This window comes from Halyomorpha halys, unplaced genomic scaffold (assembly GCF_000696795.3).
Source record: "Halyomorpha halys isolate HHAL.00 unplaced genomic scaffold, Hhal_1.1 Scaffold91.1, whole genome shotgun sequence".
NCBI lineage: Eukaryota > Metazoa > Arthropoda > Insecta > Hemiptera > Pentatomidae > Halyomorpha > Halyomorpha halys.
The window spans coordinates 2,393,604-2,413,167 of NW_027110755.1; the positions used below are offsets into that span (position 1 = coordinate 2,393,604).

The 19,564-nt window shown below is 32.6% G+C and overlaps 1 protein-coding gene across 1 annotated transcript in view; it reads right to left on the bottom strand.

Moving 5' to 3' along the window:
• Nucleotides 1-19,564, bottom strand: part of LOC106677248 (uncharacterized) — a 30,400-nt gene that overhangs the window by 9,210 nt on the left and 1,626 nt on the right. The window contains exons 2-22 of the mRNA XM_067048857.1: nucleotides 18,927-18,956; nucleotides 18,693-18,838; nucleotides 18,477-18,614; nucleotides 18,222-18,389; nucleotides 17,908-18,144; nucleotides 13,149-14,041; nucleotides 12,894-13,062; nucleotides 12,220-12,809; nucleotides 11,922-12,138; nucleotides 11,598-11,844; nucleotides 11,226-11,469; nucleotides 10,865-11,153; nucleotides 9,795-10,367; nucleotides 9,575-9,712; nucleotides 9,002-9,470; nucleotides 8,723-8,928; nucleotides 7,391-8,207; nucleotides 696-719; nucleotides 478-623; nucleotides 266-403; nucleotides 20-187 (exon numbers count right to left, since the gene is read on the bottom strand). Of these exons, the coding sequence (XP_066904958.1) occupies nucleotides 20-187; nucleotides 266-403; nucleotides 478-623; nucleotides 696-719; nucleotides 7,391-8,207; nucleotides 8,723-8,928; nucleotides 9,002-9,470; nucleotides 9,575-9,712; nucleotides 9,795-10,367; nucleotides 10,865-11,153; nucleotides 11,226-11,469; nucleotides 11,598-11,844; nucleotides 11,922-12,138; nucleotides 12,220-12,809; nucleotides 12,894-13,062; nucleotides 13,149-14,041; nucleotides 17,908-18,144; nucleotides 18,222-18,389; nucleotides 18,477-18,614; nucleotides 18,693-18,838; nucleotides 18,927-18,956 (6,047 nt within the window). The remainder of the gene's footprint in view (nucleotides 1-19; nucleotides 188-265; nucleotides 404-477; nucleotides 624-695; nucleotides 720-7,390; nucleotides 8,208-8,722; nucleotides 8,929-9,001; nucleotides 9,471-9,574; nucleotides 9,713-9,794; nucleotides 10,368-10,864; nucleotides 11,154-11,225; nucleotides 11,470-11,597; nucleotides 11,845-11,921; nucleotides 12,139-12,219; nucleotides 12,810-12,893; nucleotides 13,063-13,148; nucleotides 14,042-17,907; nucleotides 18,145-18,221; nucleotides 18,390-18,476; nucleotides 18,615-18,692; nucleotides 18,839-18,926; nucleotides 18,957-19,564) is intronic.

Genomic DNA, 19,564 nt, shown 5'->3' on the forward strand with positions numbered 1-19,564 from the left:
ATACTTTTTAAATGCCTACCTCCATTGTCGAAAATACTCCAAAGCCCTGATCATCTTGTGGGACATTATTAATTTTTGAATATTTCAGATTTTTTCCTTTGGTGTCGACTTGTAATTGGCTGGCGATTCCTTTAAGAAAGTTTAGTTCCCAGGTTGATATATCACCATCGACGACCATCTTTTGAACCTAGAATTAAAATTAAAGAATTTGTACTTTTATTGCGTATAATTTTACTTTAGTTGAGAAATTTAAATCTTATTTTACCACTCCATCGCTGAAGATTAGTTGGAACGGTTTGTTTTTAGCTTGGAAATCTCTAAATTTGGTTACATTTTCTGATATATGAGTAGCCCAGCCCTCTGGTAAAATGTGATTAATATCAGCGTATTTGGCTTCTTGGACCTGAAATATTAAGATATGTAAATAAAGAAATAGCAAGTCTCGGTTAGGAATCATTTGTGCAGAGGAAATGCAACCTGGAGGGTCAGTTGGTTTTCCAAAACCACGAAGACTTGCAGTATTCCTCGGATTATAGATCCTGTGAATTGGTTCGCAACTTGGTCCTGTCCTGTTAGAGTTCTTGCTTCTAGGCTATACCTATATTGCTGTCCGGGTTTCCAACCTAGATGAATTACCGATTACTATGTGAATAATTTTAATGTTAAGTATAAAAAAATAGTTTTGCAATATTTACCATTGTCCGCTACAGTTAGTCCCACTGAAACAGATTTAAATTAATTTTAAAAGATTTTCAATTTGATAATGAAATACCAACACGTTTTTAAAATACATTCAGAATTAATACCTGAGTAAACTCATAGGACCAGTGCTTACATTACATGACTTAACATTTTGCGAGAGTAAACACTACAGAAATGTTTCGATAAGGAACATCAGATAGTCAAATAGTGCTGGATGCACTGTATCCCTATGAGATTGTAATATTTAGTGGCAATCCAGAAATTTTTTGTGGTGAAAATTGGTGCTAATTTCTTAAATGCAATTTTCTTCTGGGATTGTGTTATTTTTTTTAATGATTACAAATGGAATTTTAAGACGAATATTCGTGTCGAAGGTTTTTTTTATTTAAGGCTCACTAAAGGCGTAATTCGCGAAAAACCGCAAGCAGTTTTCTACGAATTTTAACGATTTGAGTGCGAACAGTTTGGATGTCGAAAACGAAACCCATAGAATAAAATCGTTCCAGAATTCCGTAAGAATCTGTCATCATCATGGGTAGAGAAAACTCAAATTATGGGGATAGGTTATTACAAAAAATTAAAATCTGAAACGATTTTGTACTAAAGGCTATTTCGGTTTTCTGCAAAGTATGTACACAAATCGCATAAAAAAAAAAAAAAAAAAAAAAAAAAAAAGTGCGTTTGTTGGTGATTTAACTAAAAAAAAAAAAAGGCCCAATATCAAATAGTCTTAAAATTTTATTTAAGTACGCTAGCGATGAGCTGAATAAATGAATAGAAATTAACAAAATCTACAAAAGGTCGACTACATGTCACTGTTTTGACACAGTGAAAATCGATTCAAAATTCCAAAATATTTGAAGATTAGGGAGTAAAAATGTATATTGGGACACCCGGCGTACAGGTAATCCTGTAAGTCCAAAGCAATATTTACAGAGGTAAAAAAAGAGTAGACCTTAAGAGGTACAAAAAAAATCCATGTAGACCATGTTCCATGGAATATTGATACTCTCTTTTTATGGGTGATCACTCAAAAACTATTCAAGTAATTAAGATTCCATTGCACCATCGTAAAGTAGATAAACAAGCAGTCGCTTTTAGTAATGGCTTCCTATGTAAAAAAAAACAACATAAAAATTTAAAGAAATACAAAAGTTGATTTTCCTGCTTTTCTGTGTAGAATCCTACTGTAGCCACACACACTGTAGTGTTTTTTCAGTTTTGAGGTTTTTATCAACTCTTTAATAAACGAATTTTTGTATGTCAAAAATCTAATTCCAGATCATACTTTTTGGTAGATGAAAGGTGAAATATAGGAGAATCCTTGACTCCTATACTAAATTTAATTGGTTGAAGCTTATTAGATGTAGATGTTTTTCCAGAAGTGGAGTTTCTTAAACTGAGACATTCATCAGTAATGTGTGATTTATATAAAAAAAAAGCCAAACTGTATTTTTTAAGGGGAATTTTATCCTCTATGTAATCGATACTACATCAGCTTTCTATTCAGCAAAAACCGTAACGCCAAAAAAACAAAACACAAAGTATTAATTTTTTTCTATTTAATGAAGAATACAACCATGGCTTAAGCGAACTTTATTGTACCTCTTGAAGTAAACAATCACTTTAGAATTGATTGCTTAAGTATATTTTGAATGAGTATTATTTATTTTATAGCTATAATTATTTTTATGGGATTCTTTTTTCTCATAGGAGGTGAAGTAATATAAAAGAATTATTTATTTATGGTATCAAATAAATAATCATTAATTAATAGCTATAGAACAAATTTTATAAATATGTATAATTTAACTTTAGGATCATTTTTTTTTAATGTTTAAAAAGCACATTAAATGTACCTATTAATAAATTGAAGGTATTGTATACTCTGCCAAAATATTTTTCAATGTTGACTATTTTTAAGTTTTCTCACTAATTAATTTTAAAAAAAATTAGGGTATGATTGAAATAATTATTGTATACCTACTGGACCCCCATACTCCTCTGATTCGCCTGTTACCGATGCTTAACATTAAAAAAAAAAAATTTCCCATTGAAATACTAAACAAAATAATGATTTGGATTAGTTATGTTTTAAATTTCATTTCTGTTGATAATCCAAAGCTATTCATGGTATTAATTCTCAAATCTGAGGAGTTCCCATATCCCATAAGAACCCGATGGGCCACTTCATGTTTGACTCTATTATACAGACCAGAAATTTGTGGTTTAGTGTAGTAGTGTTTGTGGTTAAGTAATTAGGAGAATTTCGAAATGTTTGTAGTTATTTACCTAAGGAATAGAGGAGAAACGCTTCCCACATGCTGTATCAGGCGAGACTGATTGCAAAAGATTTCCCACTATTTTTAACCAATATGTTTTGGTCAGCACTTCTTGTATCTTTGATTTGTTTGACTAATGTTTTGCAGGATTCTGATTAGAACCCAATGCTCTCTATAGATAAATCGTTTTTATGTGAGGTTTTTTCCTCTCCCTGTGTGAATTCTAGCCTATGCAGTTGTTTTAACTCGAACTGCTGATTAAATACGTAAATATGTTTATTTCATGTTATAGTTCATCTGTACTCAATAATAATCAACAGATTCAAAAAATGGAAGTATGTCGTTTATTTTCCAAGTTTGTCGTTTATGAAATTTAAATATTTTGTATTAGAATTTTCATAATTTACAGTTTTTATCTTTCTCTTGACTTGAAAAAAGTTATTTAAAAAAAAATCGTTATCTACTACTTCGTTCTACTGATTATTTTAAACTTCTGAACAGTTTTCGATGTACTATGTACGTAGTAACGGAGCTAGCGACATGTTGCACAAAAGTCTTAGTTATTTTAAGATATGTAACGAATTTCTGAAAAGAGAAACAGCGATTCAGATATGTAACGAATTTCTCCCAATTCTGATTATGGCTAGCTGATATTATCTTCCTCCCCTTGCCTCTCGGCGTAGAGAAGCCTCTATCCTCTCGCTTTCGTGCCAGAAGTTTTAATTCACCGAGAGGCTGGTAACTTTAGTTTTCAATATCCATCTTTTAAGATAGTGGTTATATTTTGAATTAATTTTCTTCGGCCTCGATTTGCGTGCACCCTGCGTTGATCCCTGAACCGCTTTAATTGACAAGTTCTGTGTAAGATTGCTTTTAATGAAGGTATGGTTGTTGCTGTAGTAGGGTATGGTTGCTGATTTTGCCTCTTCGTGTTGCTTCCCACTCGAAGGATATATCTAATTTCTATGACAATTATATTATTTATATTGTTATATATTATTATACTATATCCCTTTCATAAGAAACTCTTCTCCCTTCAACTAGGGCCTACTGTAGTTTCCCTCCACTAATAGAAACAAGAACAGTGTCGTTTGCTTGTAGGTATCACTATACTAATGTTTTTCTTAAGTTATACGTTTCGTTAGTTCTCTCCGTCCTATTCTTATATTATCTTTGAAATTCATCCGTAATTATAATAAAAATAAGAGGACTAAGACAGTTCTCTTGCTAATACCATTTTGACTCATACCATTTATTCATACAAAGCATTTGTATTTGGTTGCGTTATTTAAACGTGAGAATTAAGAGGGAAGGCACATTTTTCGTACTCATGACCATCCATATAGATATTACTGAAGCAAAGCCACTTTGTGTTTCAAACACATATTCCAGTGCTTTCAATAATTACGTTCCTGAGCAAAAAAGTATTGTCTGTCTGTCCGGTCGGAACATACGATCATCTTGTCTTACGTTATTACTGATTACATTATAAAATCTTTTCAGTAAATTATTCTCTGCTTTCATAGGAACGTATAGGTTTTAGTTTGTTATTAAGTGATAAAAATCTCCTATCTATGAATTTTCCTTTAGTCCATCTATCTCTTTGCGATTTTTATTATTATTAGTATCAGTATTAGGCTTCAAAATATCACTCATGTTAATTCTATGTTCTTATATTGATTTTCACCAACACTATACTTTTTATCATTCAATAAATAATTTGTTTTCATATGTTTGTTATGTGTTCCCAATTTGTTAGATTTATTTTGCTCTACATATTAAGTTCCTAGCCATATTCATTTTTTGGAGTAAAAAAAAAAATCAATTAGAGCTGTAATTAAAAGATCTTACTAGTTATCCAGTTTGTTGATATAACGTTAGTTTTGATATGATATAAATAATATATCAATGATATATTAATATTATTTCATTTAATATCTAGATATATATTTTGCCTCAATTAGCCTTTTGCATTGTAAATTTTATTCTGGTAACATTTGAAATTTCTTATTGTTTTCTCTCGATTATGATTATTTGTTATCAACAATAGGTCATCTACATATTTCTTAATTAGAACTTGATTCTTATGTATTCCTTTTGATTATTTAGTCATTTTATTATTCATATAAATTCCCACTGAATATGATGGATAATACGTTTCCCATCTATAAACCACATAATTGGTGAAAGTTGTCATAGTTATATTAGAAATATTTATGCTCGATGGATTTAAGTTTGTTTTATTAATAAATGCATTTTCATACGTATGAATAGAAAAGTTATTTATTTTTCACAATTTTCTTCAAATAATTTGTAACAATCCTTAGTTGGTACGTTAGTAATTAACGATTTGGCATTTGGACTTAAAATTTCAATATCTTTATGATGTATCTTTGTATTTTTTAAATATTTTTTTATTATGAGTGAGTTCATATCTTTTTTTTTAGATTTGTATCTGTTAAGTTCATTTTTCTCCGAATTTAAAAATTTGGATAAAGATACTGTGGGTACGCCGTTGTTACTTATAACAATCGTAATTATCTTTTTGCAAGTTTTATCTTGCCGTGCATTCGCAGTAACTTGCAATTTGTATTTAATTTTTTTATCTTAATTATGTCTCTTGGTTATATAAGTGTTAAATTTATGTTTTAATTCTTTCAATGAGTCATTTCTTATTATTCTTTTTTTTTTTTTTTTTATTATTCCTTTATCATTAAGTATACATTCGATTTTTCCTATATTCCCTTATATTCATAAAATTGCTAATTTTTTTCTTATATCAGAATTTACTATTATTTTTTCTTGATTACGATTCACGAATTCTGTAAAATTTTTAATTTTGGGAACTTAAAGAGGATCCACTTCTATTGTTTTTACCTCTTCTATCCATATTAAAGACACTTTAAAAATAATTATTAATAACAGTGCAAATTTGTATTTCGATGAAACCCATGTTAATTAATGTCAATATTAATTGCATTTTGGGTACACTAATTTTTTTCTGTTTATTTGTTATTAAAGTTAGTATGTATTATAGTTTCTGTTTATAAAAATAATTTTAAAAAATAAATCAACATTTCATGCTCATTTCAACATTAAATCAACATTTAACCTATAGAGGTGCAGTAATTTATAAGGCAGTACTGTTATTTGACCAAAGGTTGTGCTAGGAGATGATTTGGTCAGTAACATGCTCGACTGCAAAATTTTTACCAAATTAAGGTTACCCATTTTATGTGACTTAGTAGACCGTGGAGAGTTACCGAATCCATAGACAGTGAAACAGATAATAATTATTTACCAGAGCTGGATTCGAAGATGGCTCCTTGGATGGAACAATGTGCCTTACCACATAACTACCCTTTCCTAAAAATGGAACATTATCGTGTGAACCTTCATATTGGAATTATATTACATATTCAATACATGTTTTAATAAATTTATTTGATGTTATGTAGCATTAATTTGTAATTATTTTTTATCTATATTTATTACTTAATTAGAAGGTTGTTTTTTTTCTGTTTACACAGTGTTATAGCGCTAAAGCCCGATTGATCAACTCCTGTTTACTGCAGGATTTTAAATTTTTCTTTGAACGAAATCCGGTCTTTAGTTATTATTTTGCTCTAGGATGTCAACATAGCAGACCGGTTGGGATATTAGTTGTATAATGTTCTCAAAAGATGAATTAATCGTCCGATGACAAAACTCAAACGGTTTATAAAAGTCCCAACCTTCGATATTATCTTGGAAAACAAAGAGAGAAAACCAATTGAGAAGAAACTAATATTGTGTTTAAAGTAAAGTTTCAACTGCTTATTACTTTAAGCATTATTATTTAATCTATATAAATTTTGAAAAAGTTGATGTAGTTTCCATTATTAAATTATACATATTCATTTTGAGGAACTTGTTATTTGAATATTGTGATAAAATCTATAATGAAATATATAATCCGCTACTTTGTGTGGGAAACCAATTGAATAGTGATATGATTTATAATTGATTATCAACTTCTGAAAATGATTTACATAATTATGAAAATCAATAAAAGTAATTTTTGAGGATGTTTAAAAACAATATTTAAAAACAATCAATCGTCAGACTATTGATTTTGTGAATTAGAATCACATTTTTTTCAACAATTAAGCTCCTCTAGCTTGATCTCTCGAATTTAATAAAAATATTTGAAAATAACATGCAAACCTTTATTTGTTTTATTTTATGCGATGGTATCAGGTTAATTTGTAATATTTATTTTAGAAGCATACAAAAATAACAAACAATAATTTGTAACAATTTAAACTTATTACATTTCGTAAGTAACAAAGAAAACTGTTTAGTTAAATATATAAGGTTCTTATGGTAGATAGACATTAATATTTACAATTATTATTATCACATTTAGTAATTATTAGGAACACACTTTTCGGGGAGACTGGTAGATATTTTGTAATTAGACTTCTTCTGGCTGAAGTCAGGATTAGCCCCCTTCTTCACCATGGTCACCCAGTGGCGGGTTGCGCTGGATTCGTTCAAGCAGTGGAATTCTATCGTCTTTTCAACGGTCCCTTCGGGTTCACAATCGATATTGCAGGTTAACTGTGGTTTGATTGAAAAGCATGTCTTTCCATCATTTTCTGTTATCCTTATCTTGTGGCTTGAGCAGCCTTCTTGGTTCCTGATGTTGGGTTTGCTCTTAGTAGAGTTGAGGCTTCTAGTTCCATGGCTGCTTCCACGGCCTGCATCATAGTCTGACACTACATTGGCGAAGATGACTTCCTTAGGATAGCATGGAGCCTTCTGCGCTTGGCGTTGGACTTCATTGGCCTCACCTTGGCACGTGGAGTCAGCAACGGCGTATGAGGCAATGAAATGTTGATAGCTTCTCATGACGCAGTTCCTAGGTGATGTATAGTCGTTGACTGGTTCTCCGTCGAATGTGCCACATAAGCCTCGAACTCTGTTCCTATAGGAGTTTGGAATGTTGAGTTGAGCTCGATAGCCATCGTAGACGACTTGAATACGATGTTGTACGAACTGTAGTACTACGTTAGTGGTACCAGGCTGAACATAAGCTTGAACTTGGTGTGGGCCAGCTTCCCATCTAGTTATGTTGTGCTCGGAGAGCTGTACATTTTCACCGTTAGAGTTCACTGAGACACCACTTGATCCAGAGGGTTCCAATGTTACAGCATCGTTTCCAAGAATTACTTTTATCACCTGCAAGTATGATATATATTAACTAGTGAATTTAAGTTTTATTATTATTCTAATATAATTTTACACCGTTCTGTTTGCTAATTGTATATAGTCTGATGGGGCTCATCGAATTGAACAAACTTGAGAATTTTTATCATTATAGTATGTTTTATTCATTTCCGAAGTAACTGTATGAATTAATTTTCAGGATATGTGAAACCATCTTTTTTCAATCTTCATTTGATTTTGTCAATTGTCACAAAATCGTGGAACCGGTGTTTTCCAGAATAGGCTATTCGCTATCGTGTGATCGTTTAGAAAACAGTAATGGTAAAATTTTAAAAAAAGAAAGATATTGCTTTTTATCCCATTACACTCTTCGTTTTAATTTCCTTAACTTCCTTTCCGCATTGGTTAAGAAGATGTGATATTTTTTTGAAACTTAAAACGTACAAGATTTCATTGAGGAAATTCACAAATGATTTCTAAAATGTATACGAAGCATTGTACTTAAAAGCGAAACTTATTTGAGTTACCTTTTTGTGGGAATCAGTCTGTTTGGCCAGTACAACGAAATCCCTATGGAAATGATTACTGCTTTCGTAATGTTGTTGTCCTTGTTGCTTTCCTTGGTTGTTTTGAGCAACGTACATTGCCACAACATGGTAACAATCCCCTAAGTTGACTGGGTATGTTTTGTTGTTGAATGTTGTCGCATTTACAGCATCCAAGGTGCAAGTACCTAAAAATATTTATGTTAACATAATATTTATTTTACCGATTTTAAGATGTACTAATTTCGAAATATACAATACCTGTTGGACTCCTGTTCAAAACCTGTTGGGAAATGAGTTGGTTCTGGCTGTACCTAGCGTGCTGAGCCAAGGCTGGCAATAACATCTGATTTGATTTCATGTACTGGAACTGTGAACTCAGCTGAGGAGCTTCGATCGATACATTAACATACCCGAAATCGTGTGCGAATCGAACCAGGACGCTGAGGACTCCTTCAGGATTTTTTACATCCACAACATTTTCTACATTGTTCTCGTATGCCATATTTCGTGCAACACTATAAAACTTGTATGCTGTTTTCTTGAATTGTGGAGGAACATTCTGGTATGTGATGGAAAGGTCATAGTTATCGAGATATCCTGCTGCCAGAGTTGCGTTACGACAAGGATATTGTAAGTAATGGCCTTGCTTCATTTGCTGAGTGCATACAGTTGAGAGGGAATGTTCCTGCACGTATCGCTTTCTTTGTGGAGATCTTTCCATTTTACCCTGAAAAAAATAGAATAAATATATTTGAGTATATTATACACATGTCTGTATTTTTGTTGCCTCATAGAAGAACAGTTATGAACGGTTTAGATATTAGTTACTACCTGGAAAGTTATCTTCGAACTACTACCTTGTCCAAAGTTTATTTTTCCTTCGATATGAGATGTGGGCTCAGCATTAATTGCATGCTCATAGTTCAACTCGGAAACTTGCGGTTTTTTTACGTTAACCTCTACAGCCGCCTGAAAGTTATTATTTTATATTATTATCGTAAGATTTTTTTTTATTTTCTTAGCATCAAACACATGATAAGCTTTAGTTCACCTCTAATCCATCAGCATTGTTAGGTCCTTCGAGAGGCATTGCTCGGTAGTATAATAGATAACGGGACTGTTCGGAAACTGGACTTTCCGAATGGCCAATCGTTACTGAATACTGTCCTTTGTTTGGCTTTCCACCGAATGAAATTGATGCGTCAAGAACTCGCGCCGTACCACCTTGGATTCCAGAGTTTGCGTTACTTAACAGATCTTCCATACGACTCTCTAATGCAGCTGGATGTCCTAGATTTTTTGGTCTCTGTTCAGGAATGTGTTTGCTAGGGCGTGAATTCCAGAAGAATTTGCTGTTTTTCTTTGGACTTTGCTCGCCTGCCTGCTGAGTTTTATATGAGACTTTGATCACTGTTTCCTGAGATGTGCTTTCACGTGGATCGTAACTGACAGTGTAGTTGTTATTTGCAATGGAATCATCGAAGTGGGTCACTAATGAAAGGATATTAGTGGGAATGTAGTTGAGGTCTTTCACAGCACTGTACAGGTCCCGGAAACTTTTTTCACTCTGAACGTTGACTTTGAAAGCGTGTCCCGTTTGTTCCTTACCGTATGTCTTCGTATACTGAAAATAAATATTAATTGGTTAGTTTACATTAAATTAAAAAGTTACTCATATAAAACTCACAAAGTATTCGATAAGCTTGTTACCAGTAAGTTTTAACAATACGTATGAACCTACCTGCCTAAACATGACCAAGTTAAACCAACCGATTTTTTTACAAAACATTATTTTTGAAACAGGATGATTAATTATAGTGATATATTATTTTAATTCCTCAATAGTGATAACTAAATCCATCCTGAAGTTGTGAATATACTATTCTTTCATATGAAAGAAATTTGTGTATTTGCGCTTTTGTCTTATCCATTGTGTATATTTTCAGAAACTTTATTTAGAACTTGGGTGGTATTTGAAGCTATTGAATTATTGAATTCATTAAAAATTGAAATTAATGTTATAAGAAGAATGACCTGTTTTGAATTTTCAATTTGAATGATAATTGGTTTTTTTTTTTAAGATCTGGATATTAAGGAGGAAATATTATTCTGAATTCTTACCATGACTGGAGTTTCAGAATGGACTTGTTTAGCATGAGAGCCTTGAAGGTATGGTTTAACGTCATTGATATTTTGGTAGGTAGTGTAAAGATGAGTGCGGTACTGAAGAACCTTGAGCAAGTCGTTGTTATGATGTGGTTTAAGAGAAAGTTGCAATGAGTTTTGGTTTCCATCAAACTCTATTTTCCCCTCTAGTGGTAAGTTAAACTGAGCAGCTCTTTCGAATCCCGCTACGTACCTTTGCTGTCCAAAAACAAATGCTATTTTTGCCCGTTTCTGATTAGTTTGACTGTAATAAAATATTTCATTATAACATATTTTATTGAGATGATATTTTTTAGCGATGATAAAGTTTACTTACATGTAGTGAGCTCGACCAGTTAAGTTAGCATTGAACGGAGATGCATTTTGTTGTGAACTTGCTTGTAGTTTGACATTGCCATTTCCTCTCAGCCCCAAGTACTGGACAGATGGTGCACTGTAAGAGTATGTGAATCGCAAACCCATAGCCAATGGGAATCCTACTTCGGCTGTGTCTTCAATATAATATTTAAGGGGGTGGTAATTAGCACCTCTCTTCAATATTTGTTGTAAGTCAACAGCAACTGAAAGGAATAAATGAAACCATTATTACATTCATTTAAGCATTTCATCATCATGATACGACCTGTATCACTCAACTTATAACATGTTCAAGTAAGATATGTTTTGGGGAAGAATTTTCTTAACTTACGCTTTGTACGTAGTTGTTCAATGGTACGGTTATCGAACGGGAAGTAGTGCTTTACTCCAAACATCGATACTGAGAGGCTTCCTTCAACCTGCTTTTGTGAATCATATTTTGGTTTGAAAAAATTATAAATCTTTTGATAAGTATAATCAGACCCTTCAGTTTTTCCATCATTTTTTTGAGTTGCTGGTTGGAGTTGCTCCATTAATAAGTTTATGATGTCTTGTGAACTTGATGTAAGAATTGAAGCCTATTGTGGATAAATTTATAATTTTGTAGAACACTTTAGATGCACATTTTAACTATTCTTAGATGTCTTCAACTTACCGTTGTTGGCTCTTCGAAATATCCTCCTACTATCCTCTGAAGGTTATAAAATATAGAACTTGGGTATTCACCTTCTAAACCATGGATGTAAGACAGATAATGATGTTGCAACGCATTTTGTTCTTTTTCAATAAAGGACGAAATAAAATTCTTGCAATATTGGGCTTCGTAGTTTTCTGGATTAAGTAAGTTAGCTGCAGACCGTGCATTTTGTGACCTAAAAATAAAAAAAAATTGTGGAACTGTCAGATATTGTTCATTAAACTTAACGATAACAAATTTTGTATTTGATACCAACATTGCTGGATTGTGCTCTCCTCTGGCAGCACTTTCAATGGCAGACTTTACTGCAGCATTGACGTGTTTACTAGTGTCGTGATTTGTTAGTTCAGCCATATGCTGTAAAACTTGGACTGGAGGATTGGTCTTCATTAGCTGCATAACAGCAGCAACCCTGATCTCTGGGACCTCCGCCTGATTGATGTAAATTCTGTAAAGTACCGCTTGAGCAGCCTTTGGAGAAACCCTCGTTAATTCATCGAGAGAGGCGACAATTGAAAGACGCTGGAATTGGGTTATGGGAATTTTCCCTTCCAAATAAGGTTCAAAAACCGACAGAATTTGACGGTGTGCAATGTTGCCAAGGACGCGAATGTAGACTTGGATTTTTATGGAATCTCCTTGTTTGACAGCATCCTCAAGTTTCTTCTGGAAGTATGGGATATATTTCTCGGTGACTGCAGACCCAGCACCAGAAAGATGGATGGGGTACCGATGTTGGGAGGTAAGGCGATCTACTTGGGATTTTCTAACCAAGGAAGTAAAAGCAATATACGTGGAAGTGTTTAGATACTGCTGACTTTCTACTTCGCTGCTCGTGACCAATTCCTAAAAAAAATAAAATGTGACGAAATAATATTATTACTATCCAAGTTTCGAAAGAAATAACAATTAAACGTTGATTAAACTTACAAAGAATTGGTCTATGTATTCAGTTGTTGGGTAGCGGGCAGAGTAAGGTAAGGCGGCGACTAGTGCTGCAGCTTCTAGACCATTAACTTTGCCGGAGTAGATCATTTTCTTCAATGTAACTAAAGCTGGTCCAGTTCCAGCATTCGCTACTGCGTCTCGGTAAGCCACCCTGGACAAAATGTATTTAGTAATGAAGAATTTACAATAAAATGAAATTTTTGAAATATAACGACACTATTGAAGTATGTTTCATACCATGCCTGTTTTTTTTGTACCATGCCTTGTTCGCTATCCGTATCTTGAGGAATGGGTTCAGAATAGTACAGTCTTTCAAAAGCTTGCTGAAGTTGTTGGGAATTCGCGCCACTTATTAGGCGAGTAAGAATAGAAAAATTGGTAAGTGTATATTCGTCAAGCATTTTGTTGTGATTAAGAATGTTTTCTCCGATGTTTTTGGCCATATACACAATTTTTTGGGATATTTGGCTTTTTTGAGATGACATACTAACCATATTATCTGGTAGAAACTCAATTGCGGGAGATTCATTGATTTTGGGTTGAGAAGCTAAATGTTCATCGCTTGTACTGATTGAAGAATCTTCACTGGAAGAAGAAGAAGAAGAAGAACTGGAAGAACTAGACCTTCTAGATTGGCTTTCTCTTCTCTTTTCTTTTTCCGCAGAAATTATAGACGTTTGTTTTTGAGCAATCCATTCAGCAGCTGAAACAGGTTTCCAATTATTCGTATTGGTGTTCATCATTGTAGGATTATGTTGTTGCTGTTCTGATGAGCTTGATGAGCTGCTGGATGCGTCATTTCCAAACGAACCGTTTTCATCAGAGCTACTTGATGAAGAAGATGATGATGCACTGCTTGTCTGAGTACTTTCTTGAACGAGCCTGCCACTTTGGGCTTCACCTTCATATTCGTATGCTAAATTATCTATTGTTCTGGGTTGGCTGATGGCTTGAGATTGTCCAGATGAAGAAGTTACTGATTGAAGAATAAGAGTCATGCGACTGACAGCTAGTGCCTTCTGGAGATTTGACTTATGTAGTGCTACAAGAACCTTTTCGATGGTGTCAGAGTATTGGATGGTGTATTTCTTCAACTCACCAGTTATAACGATTCTGCTTGACGATGACCTCTGTTAAAAAAAATTAATATATAAATAAAAAATAGAAAATGTTGAGGTTTAAAGTTATTGATCACGTAATGCTACATTAGGAGGCAATGCTATGGATATTAGAGCAAAAGTGTTCTAACTCACAAAATCTTGTCACTCCAATTTTCATATTTTTTGGTTCACACACTCTGTCCAAACAATTATCTTTTTGGTGGAAATGAAATGTAATTGTGTTCTAAGGTGTGCTGCTTAAGGTCAGGGCTTTTGTAGCTTCGAGTTATAGAGGAATCTCCTAATCTTTTGGCTCGCGGGCCACATTGACAACTCCACTAAGCCTCACAGGCCATATAAGTAAAATATGAATACATCGAGGATTAATGAATATTGGAGTCATTCATGAATCTTGTCATAATTGGAGTTCATCAGGACGTTAACCTCCAATAACGACAAATACTATTTTTATTTTTTTCAAAATATTTATTATTCTAGTCATTTTATGAAAAGGAAATGTTATTTTTGTTGTACATAAATTGTGAGTACTAAATAATTGTACTCACAGATTACTTTTGTTTCCACGAACGAGGCTGCTAAAACATATCAGGTAGCAAGCGCTGAGTATGGTCTCCAACTACATTACACATGCGTATACATCACAACCTCCTCGCTGCTTTATACATCGTGCTATGCAAAAGGTTATATAGCAATATGTTTTGGTATGTTTTACGAGTATATCCCAATACAACTTGTAAAAAAAAAAGTTTTCAATTTCAAATCTTTGTCGAAGTTGAGTTATGGCTCTAAATTTTCGTCCTTTCTTTTTCTTTTAAAGTAACTTCTGAAACGGGCTCACCAGCGGAAATATATCTATAACAAGAATTAAGACCTACGCGGAATCAGTTTCTAATATTATAAATTTAATTCGCGAATATGGTCGACATCAATATCAAGATTTTTATATGCTCTGACATTAAATTCAACGTAGAAAATTTTAAACTTCTATATCATACAAACGAAAGAAATTGAAATTTTTCGAATAAAAGTTGCAGAATATCAAATTTTGTGTTTTACTGAGTATCTTACATTTAAAATCTATATACCAAACAACCTCTTTTACTACTTTTTCACTTACCCGCAGACTGTGAATTATATTTTCTCCCTTACTTTATAATCGTTAATAGAAATTCTATCCAGAAAGTTAGGCATGAAATTGGAGATTGATGAACTTATAGCTTGTAGCCGACAAGCGATGAGTAAATTATGAAAAGTAAAATTGCTAATGAGATGTAGATAGTTGACCGTAGATTAATGCTTGAAGACGTTTGTCGGGGGGTGCGGTCAGCAAAGAACAACATAAATAAACAAAAATTCAATCATCAACAAAATTCAATTATCAGTTATCATTTTTTATCATTTATGATTTAATTCAATATTTTATATAATTCTAAATTTGTTTGTATACTATTCTTTTTCAATTGTATGTTACTCTAAATGTTGTTGTTATCTCTTTTGTTCTATATCCCTGATGAAGACCTGAAACTCAGGTCGAAACGTCGGCATAAAATAAATAAATATGGTTTTGTTTATTTATGTTGTTCTTTGCTCACCGCACTCCCCGACAAACTTCTTCAAAGAGTAAAATTGTTAATGTTTATTATTTTATTTATCTGATCTATGTAATTTACAACTGTACAAAATGATAAATACAATAAGTAAATTGGATGAATGTTCCCAACACTTGAAAATCTTGGTGATATTTCAAGCATTAATTTAAATTAGAAGGTCCCATGGCCATCTTCTTTTCAGACGCCTCGGAGGATTATCAGGGATTGTTAAGGATGAGAGATCAAGAACTGATGGGTTAAAATGGGTAAGGAGTTTGGAGTGAAAAGACGCAAATCTATTTTGGGCCAAATCTGCAACGAATGGTATGTTAAGGTCCATGTGGATGAGTTTATTTGTAACGTAATAAGGAGCATCAAGAATTTTACGTAGGATTTTGGATTGTAAGGGTTGGATGCGGGAGGAATTTGATGGTTTGGTTGAGCCCTAGAGCTCAGTTCCATGAATGTTTATTATAAAAACTTAAAATGGTAGACCAACTTAAATTAGATTTTTCGTGATACGTTCAGAAGTAAGTCAAAACTTGCCTGTCAGTTGCAATTGGAAATTTCAAATAATTAACCTGGAAATATTATACTGAATTTTAACGAATGATTAATATGGTCTAAAGTTCTTCAGATTGAAAGTTTAATTGGCAGCCAAGCTAACTACTGAGATTATCTCGAGAAATTGAATATTTTAAATTCTGATATGTATATTTGATTGAAATAAAAACTAAATGTACTATAAGATTGCAAAATGTGATGATAAGCAACTTTTATTATATTAGATTTTAATTTAAGATATCTATTTCCTGGGTACCTGGGTTCATTTCAACCTTAATTCTGGTACATATTTACAATGTTAGGTACTCATTCCAAGCCAAATTAAATATTCTTTCATTTTTGAACCAGAGATTTTTCGTTAGGAATCCCCCCTTGGAGTAATGGATAAACATTTTTAAAAAAAATTACGAGAATTTACGCAAGACCTAAAGATCGATTATATAAACAATTAATCCATGGGGGATTCGAGAAACATAAAGACCAAAGGTGTATATCAATTTGGTTCGATAGTTCTATCAGATTTTCGAATGTCAATATCTATAACGAGCCAAAAAAAAAAAAAAAAAAAAAAAAAAAATGGACAAAATTTATTTTAGACTTAAAATTCTATGTCCGATATATCCGATGGAGGTATGAAAAAAAAGTTATACAACAAGTAAAATCTGTTCCTATGGGTGCGGTCCGTTTATCAATAGGCATTACAGTGTAGGCACAGTAAATGTTTAAAAGTTGTTGTGGCATTTTAGATTTTTTGGGAGTTGAGCACTAATAATCTTACTTTTTTACAATTTCTTCGACGGCTGTAAATTAAAAGCTGTTAGCTCGTTAATTCCCAAGTTTATACCTCTACTGTAAGTTTGCTCTGATGAATCAGTGAGGAAAAAAGTGTCTCATTGCCTTTGAGTAAGTAAAAGAGTCGCAGCAGAGATGGTATAGTATTTAGATCCGAAATGTAAAGTCCTCACTAATAATACAAAGTTTTGAGGTTTTGCAACTTTTATTTGAATGATTTTTTATTTAGTGCAGTCGCTGCTAAGATATAGAGGAGGCTACTATATGTTTTGGCAGGCCGATCTTGCCATATTCCCATATGGTCCAATTCCAAGTCCATTCTGACCATATTCCCCATAATAGATTTTTTTTTGTATCGATGAACAAAAATCGAAAATGTTAATGTATTTTCGTTATATCTCAGATTTAACAAGAAATTGGGAATTTAAAATCGGTTTCACTGGATATATTAGTCTCAAGAACACAGCAAAATATTTAAAGACCGATTTCAGCCAGGATCCCCTGCAAACCGCCCTGACTAAGACCTAATAAATAATTTAAGACATAAATGATTTTTTGTTTATTTATGTTCTTTTTGTTGACCGCACCCCCAACGACCATATTCTCCAATTAATTAATTAATAGTTCAAAATATTATTTATATCTGACCTTTTGGGCATTAAGCCTTTTTTTATTACTGAAGATGGATGTTAAATCATCTATAAACCAGATTTAAAATAGCCATCATTGTAAACAATATTTATATTGTACAATAACCATTCATGTGATTATAAAAAATAGTTTGGAGATCTTTAATATAGTGTATGTATGTATGTACTAAAACCCAATATGCAGCTCTTTGCACGTTTTATTTTTCCCCTTAATATTTAGTATTTTGTAAAAAACGTAATGGTCTGTAATAGCTATTGGTTTAATTTCCTTTTAACTTACAGAAAGCATATTGCCCATCTGGTTTGTTCCTGCGTTCCATCCCTCATGCCCATTCATGCCATATCGGTAAACGACGTGGTAGTCACTGTTGGAAAAGTTTCTATTCTTTAGGATGTTATAAACTTGTCCATTTTCCTTAAGTTGTGGAAGTGGTACTAATTCTGGCCTGCTTTGAAGGATGTAGTATGGCATTGGGTTTACGTCATAGGTTGTCTCATAGATACCGTTAATCGAATCCTGAAAGAAAGGTTTTTTTTTTAGTTGTTTTTTTAGTGAATGTAGAGAAGGTAAATAATGAGAATTACTTGAGATACCTCTTTGGTCTTGTATACTCCATTTTGCTGCTTTCCTTGTGGTACATTGTTAAGTTTAGAGTGCTGCAAGTTGACCGCTTGGGTATCCACTTGAAACAGACTGGCGATCGCTTTCAGAAAATTGACTTCTGATGAGGAGAGATTTTTTTCGACCACCATCTTGTCTACCTGTTGAATAAAATGAATAAGACCCATTTATTGATGAAATAGTTTAAAAAATAATTATTTTATTAAATAACAAAAATAATAACTTACAACACCATTCTTCATCATTAACTTGAAAGAGGTGTTTCGAAGAGGGTAAGGTTCGTATTCTAGTTGCTCTTTCGGGACTTTTGTGGACCATCCTTCACTTAAGTTTTTGTGAACATTTGCATATTGAGTATCTTGAAGCTGTGTTTATCGACATATTAATATTAAAATGAAATTTGTGAGGTTATTGAAAAGGAAGTAATATAAAATATGCATTACTAGAACATTGAGTTGGTTTTCTGTTTCGGGTTTGACCTGTAGTGTGGCCTCAACGAAGACTCCTGAAAATTGGTTCCCTGCTTGATGGTTACCAGTCAGGGTTCTACCATTAACTTGGTAAGTATATTGTTTACCTTGCTTCCAGGCTGTGGATTAAATTACCAACATATATAAATATACATAATTATTTTCCATTAAGTAATTTTGATTATATATTTCTAAATAATTACTCACCATTATCGGCTGAGCTGAGTGCCAAAAACGCTGAAAAACGCACAAAAATTAATTTAAAATAGCTTAATTCGAAATTATTAACTACTTTTGGAATTACAAACATTCCATGTCGGACCCCAGCTTCTTAAATTTTGATGAAAATTATAAAAATTTATTTCAATACTATCCTGATAACATGTTCGAAATGGTTTTGCCCTATTTATTCATAGATTTTGTTAATTTAATTGTTTTTTTTTTGTATTTGAGACTATCCAATGCCTCAGAAATCGTGCCATTAACGTGAACAGAACTTAATATATTTTTCCTCATTACTAGTTATGGTATCATCACGAAATTTTGGAAGAAGAAAGTGATTTATATCTAACAATTAGAATATAATCATCAAACTGACCCATCTCAATCCCTCTATAACTAAAAATATTGAAATATAAGTTTTTAAACAAGAATAATATAACTTTTTAAGAATTTAAGAAACGGGTGTTTTGTTCTAGAAAAACTACAACGTATAGAATTCGAGAAATGAAAGAATGGGCAAATTTGTTTTTAAATACATAGGCTAGTAGAAAAATTAAAAATTGTTTTTATATATTTATCTATACAATATAATATGTTGTATATATTATATAATATTATCTGCA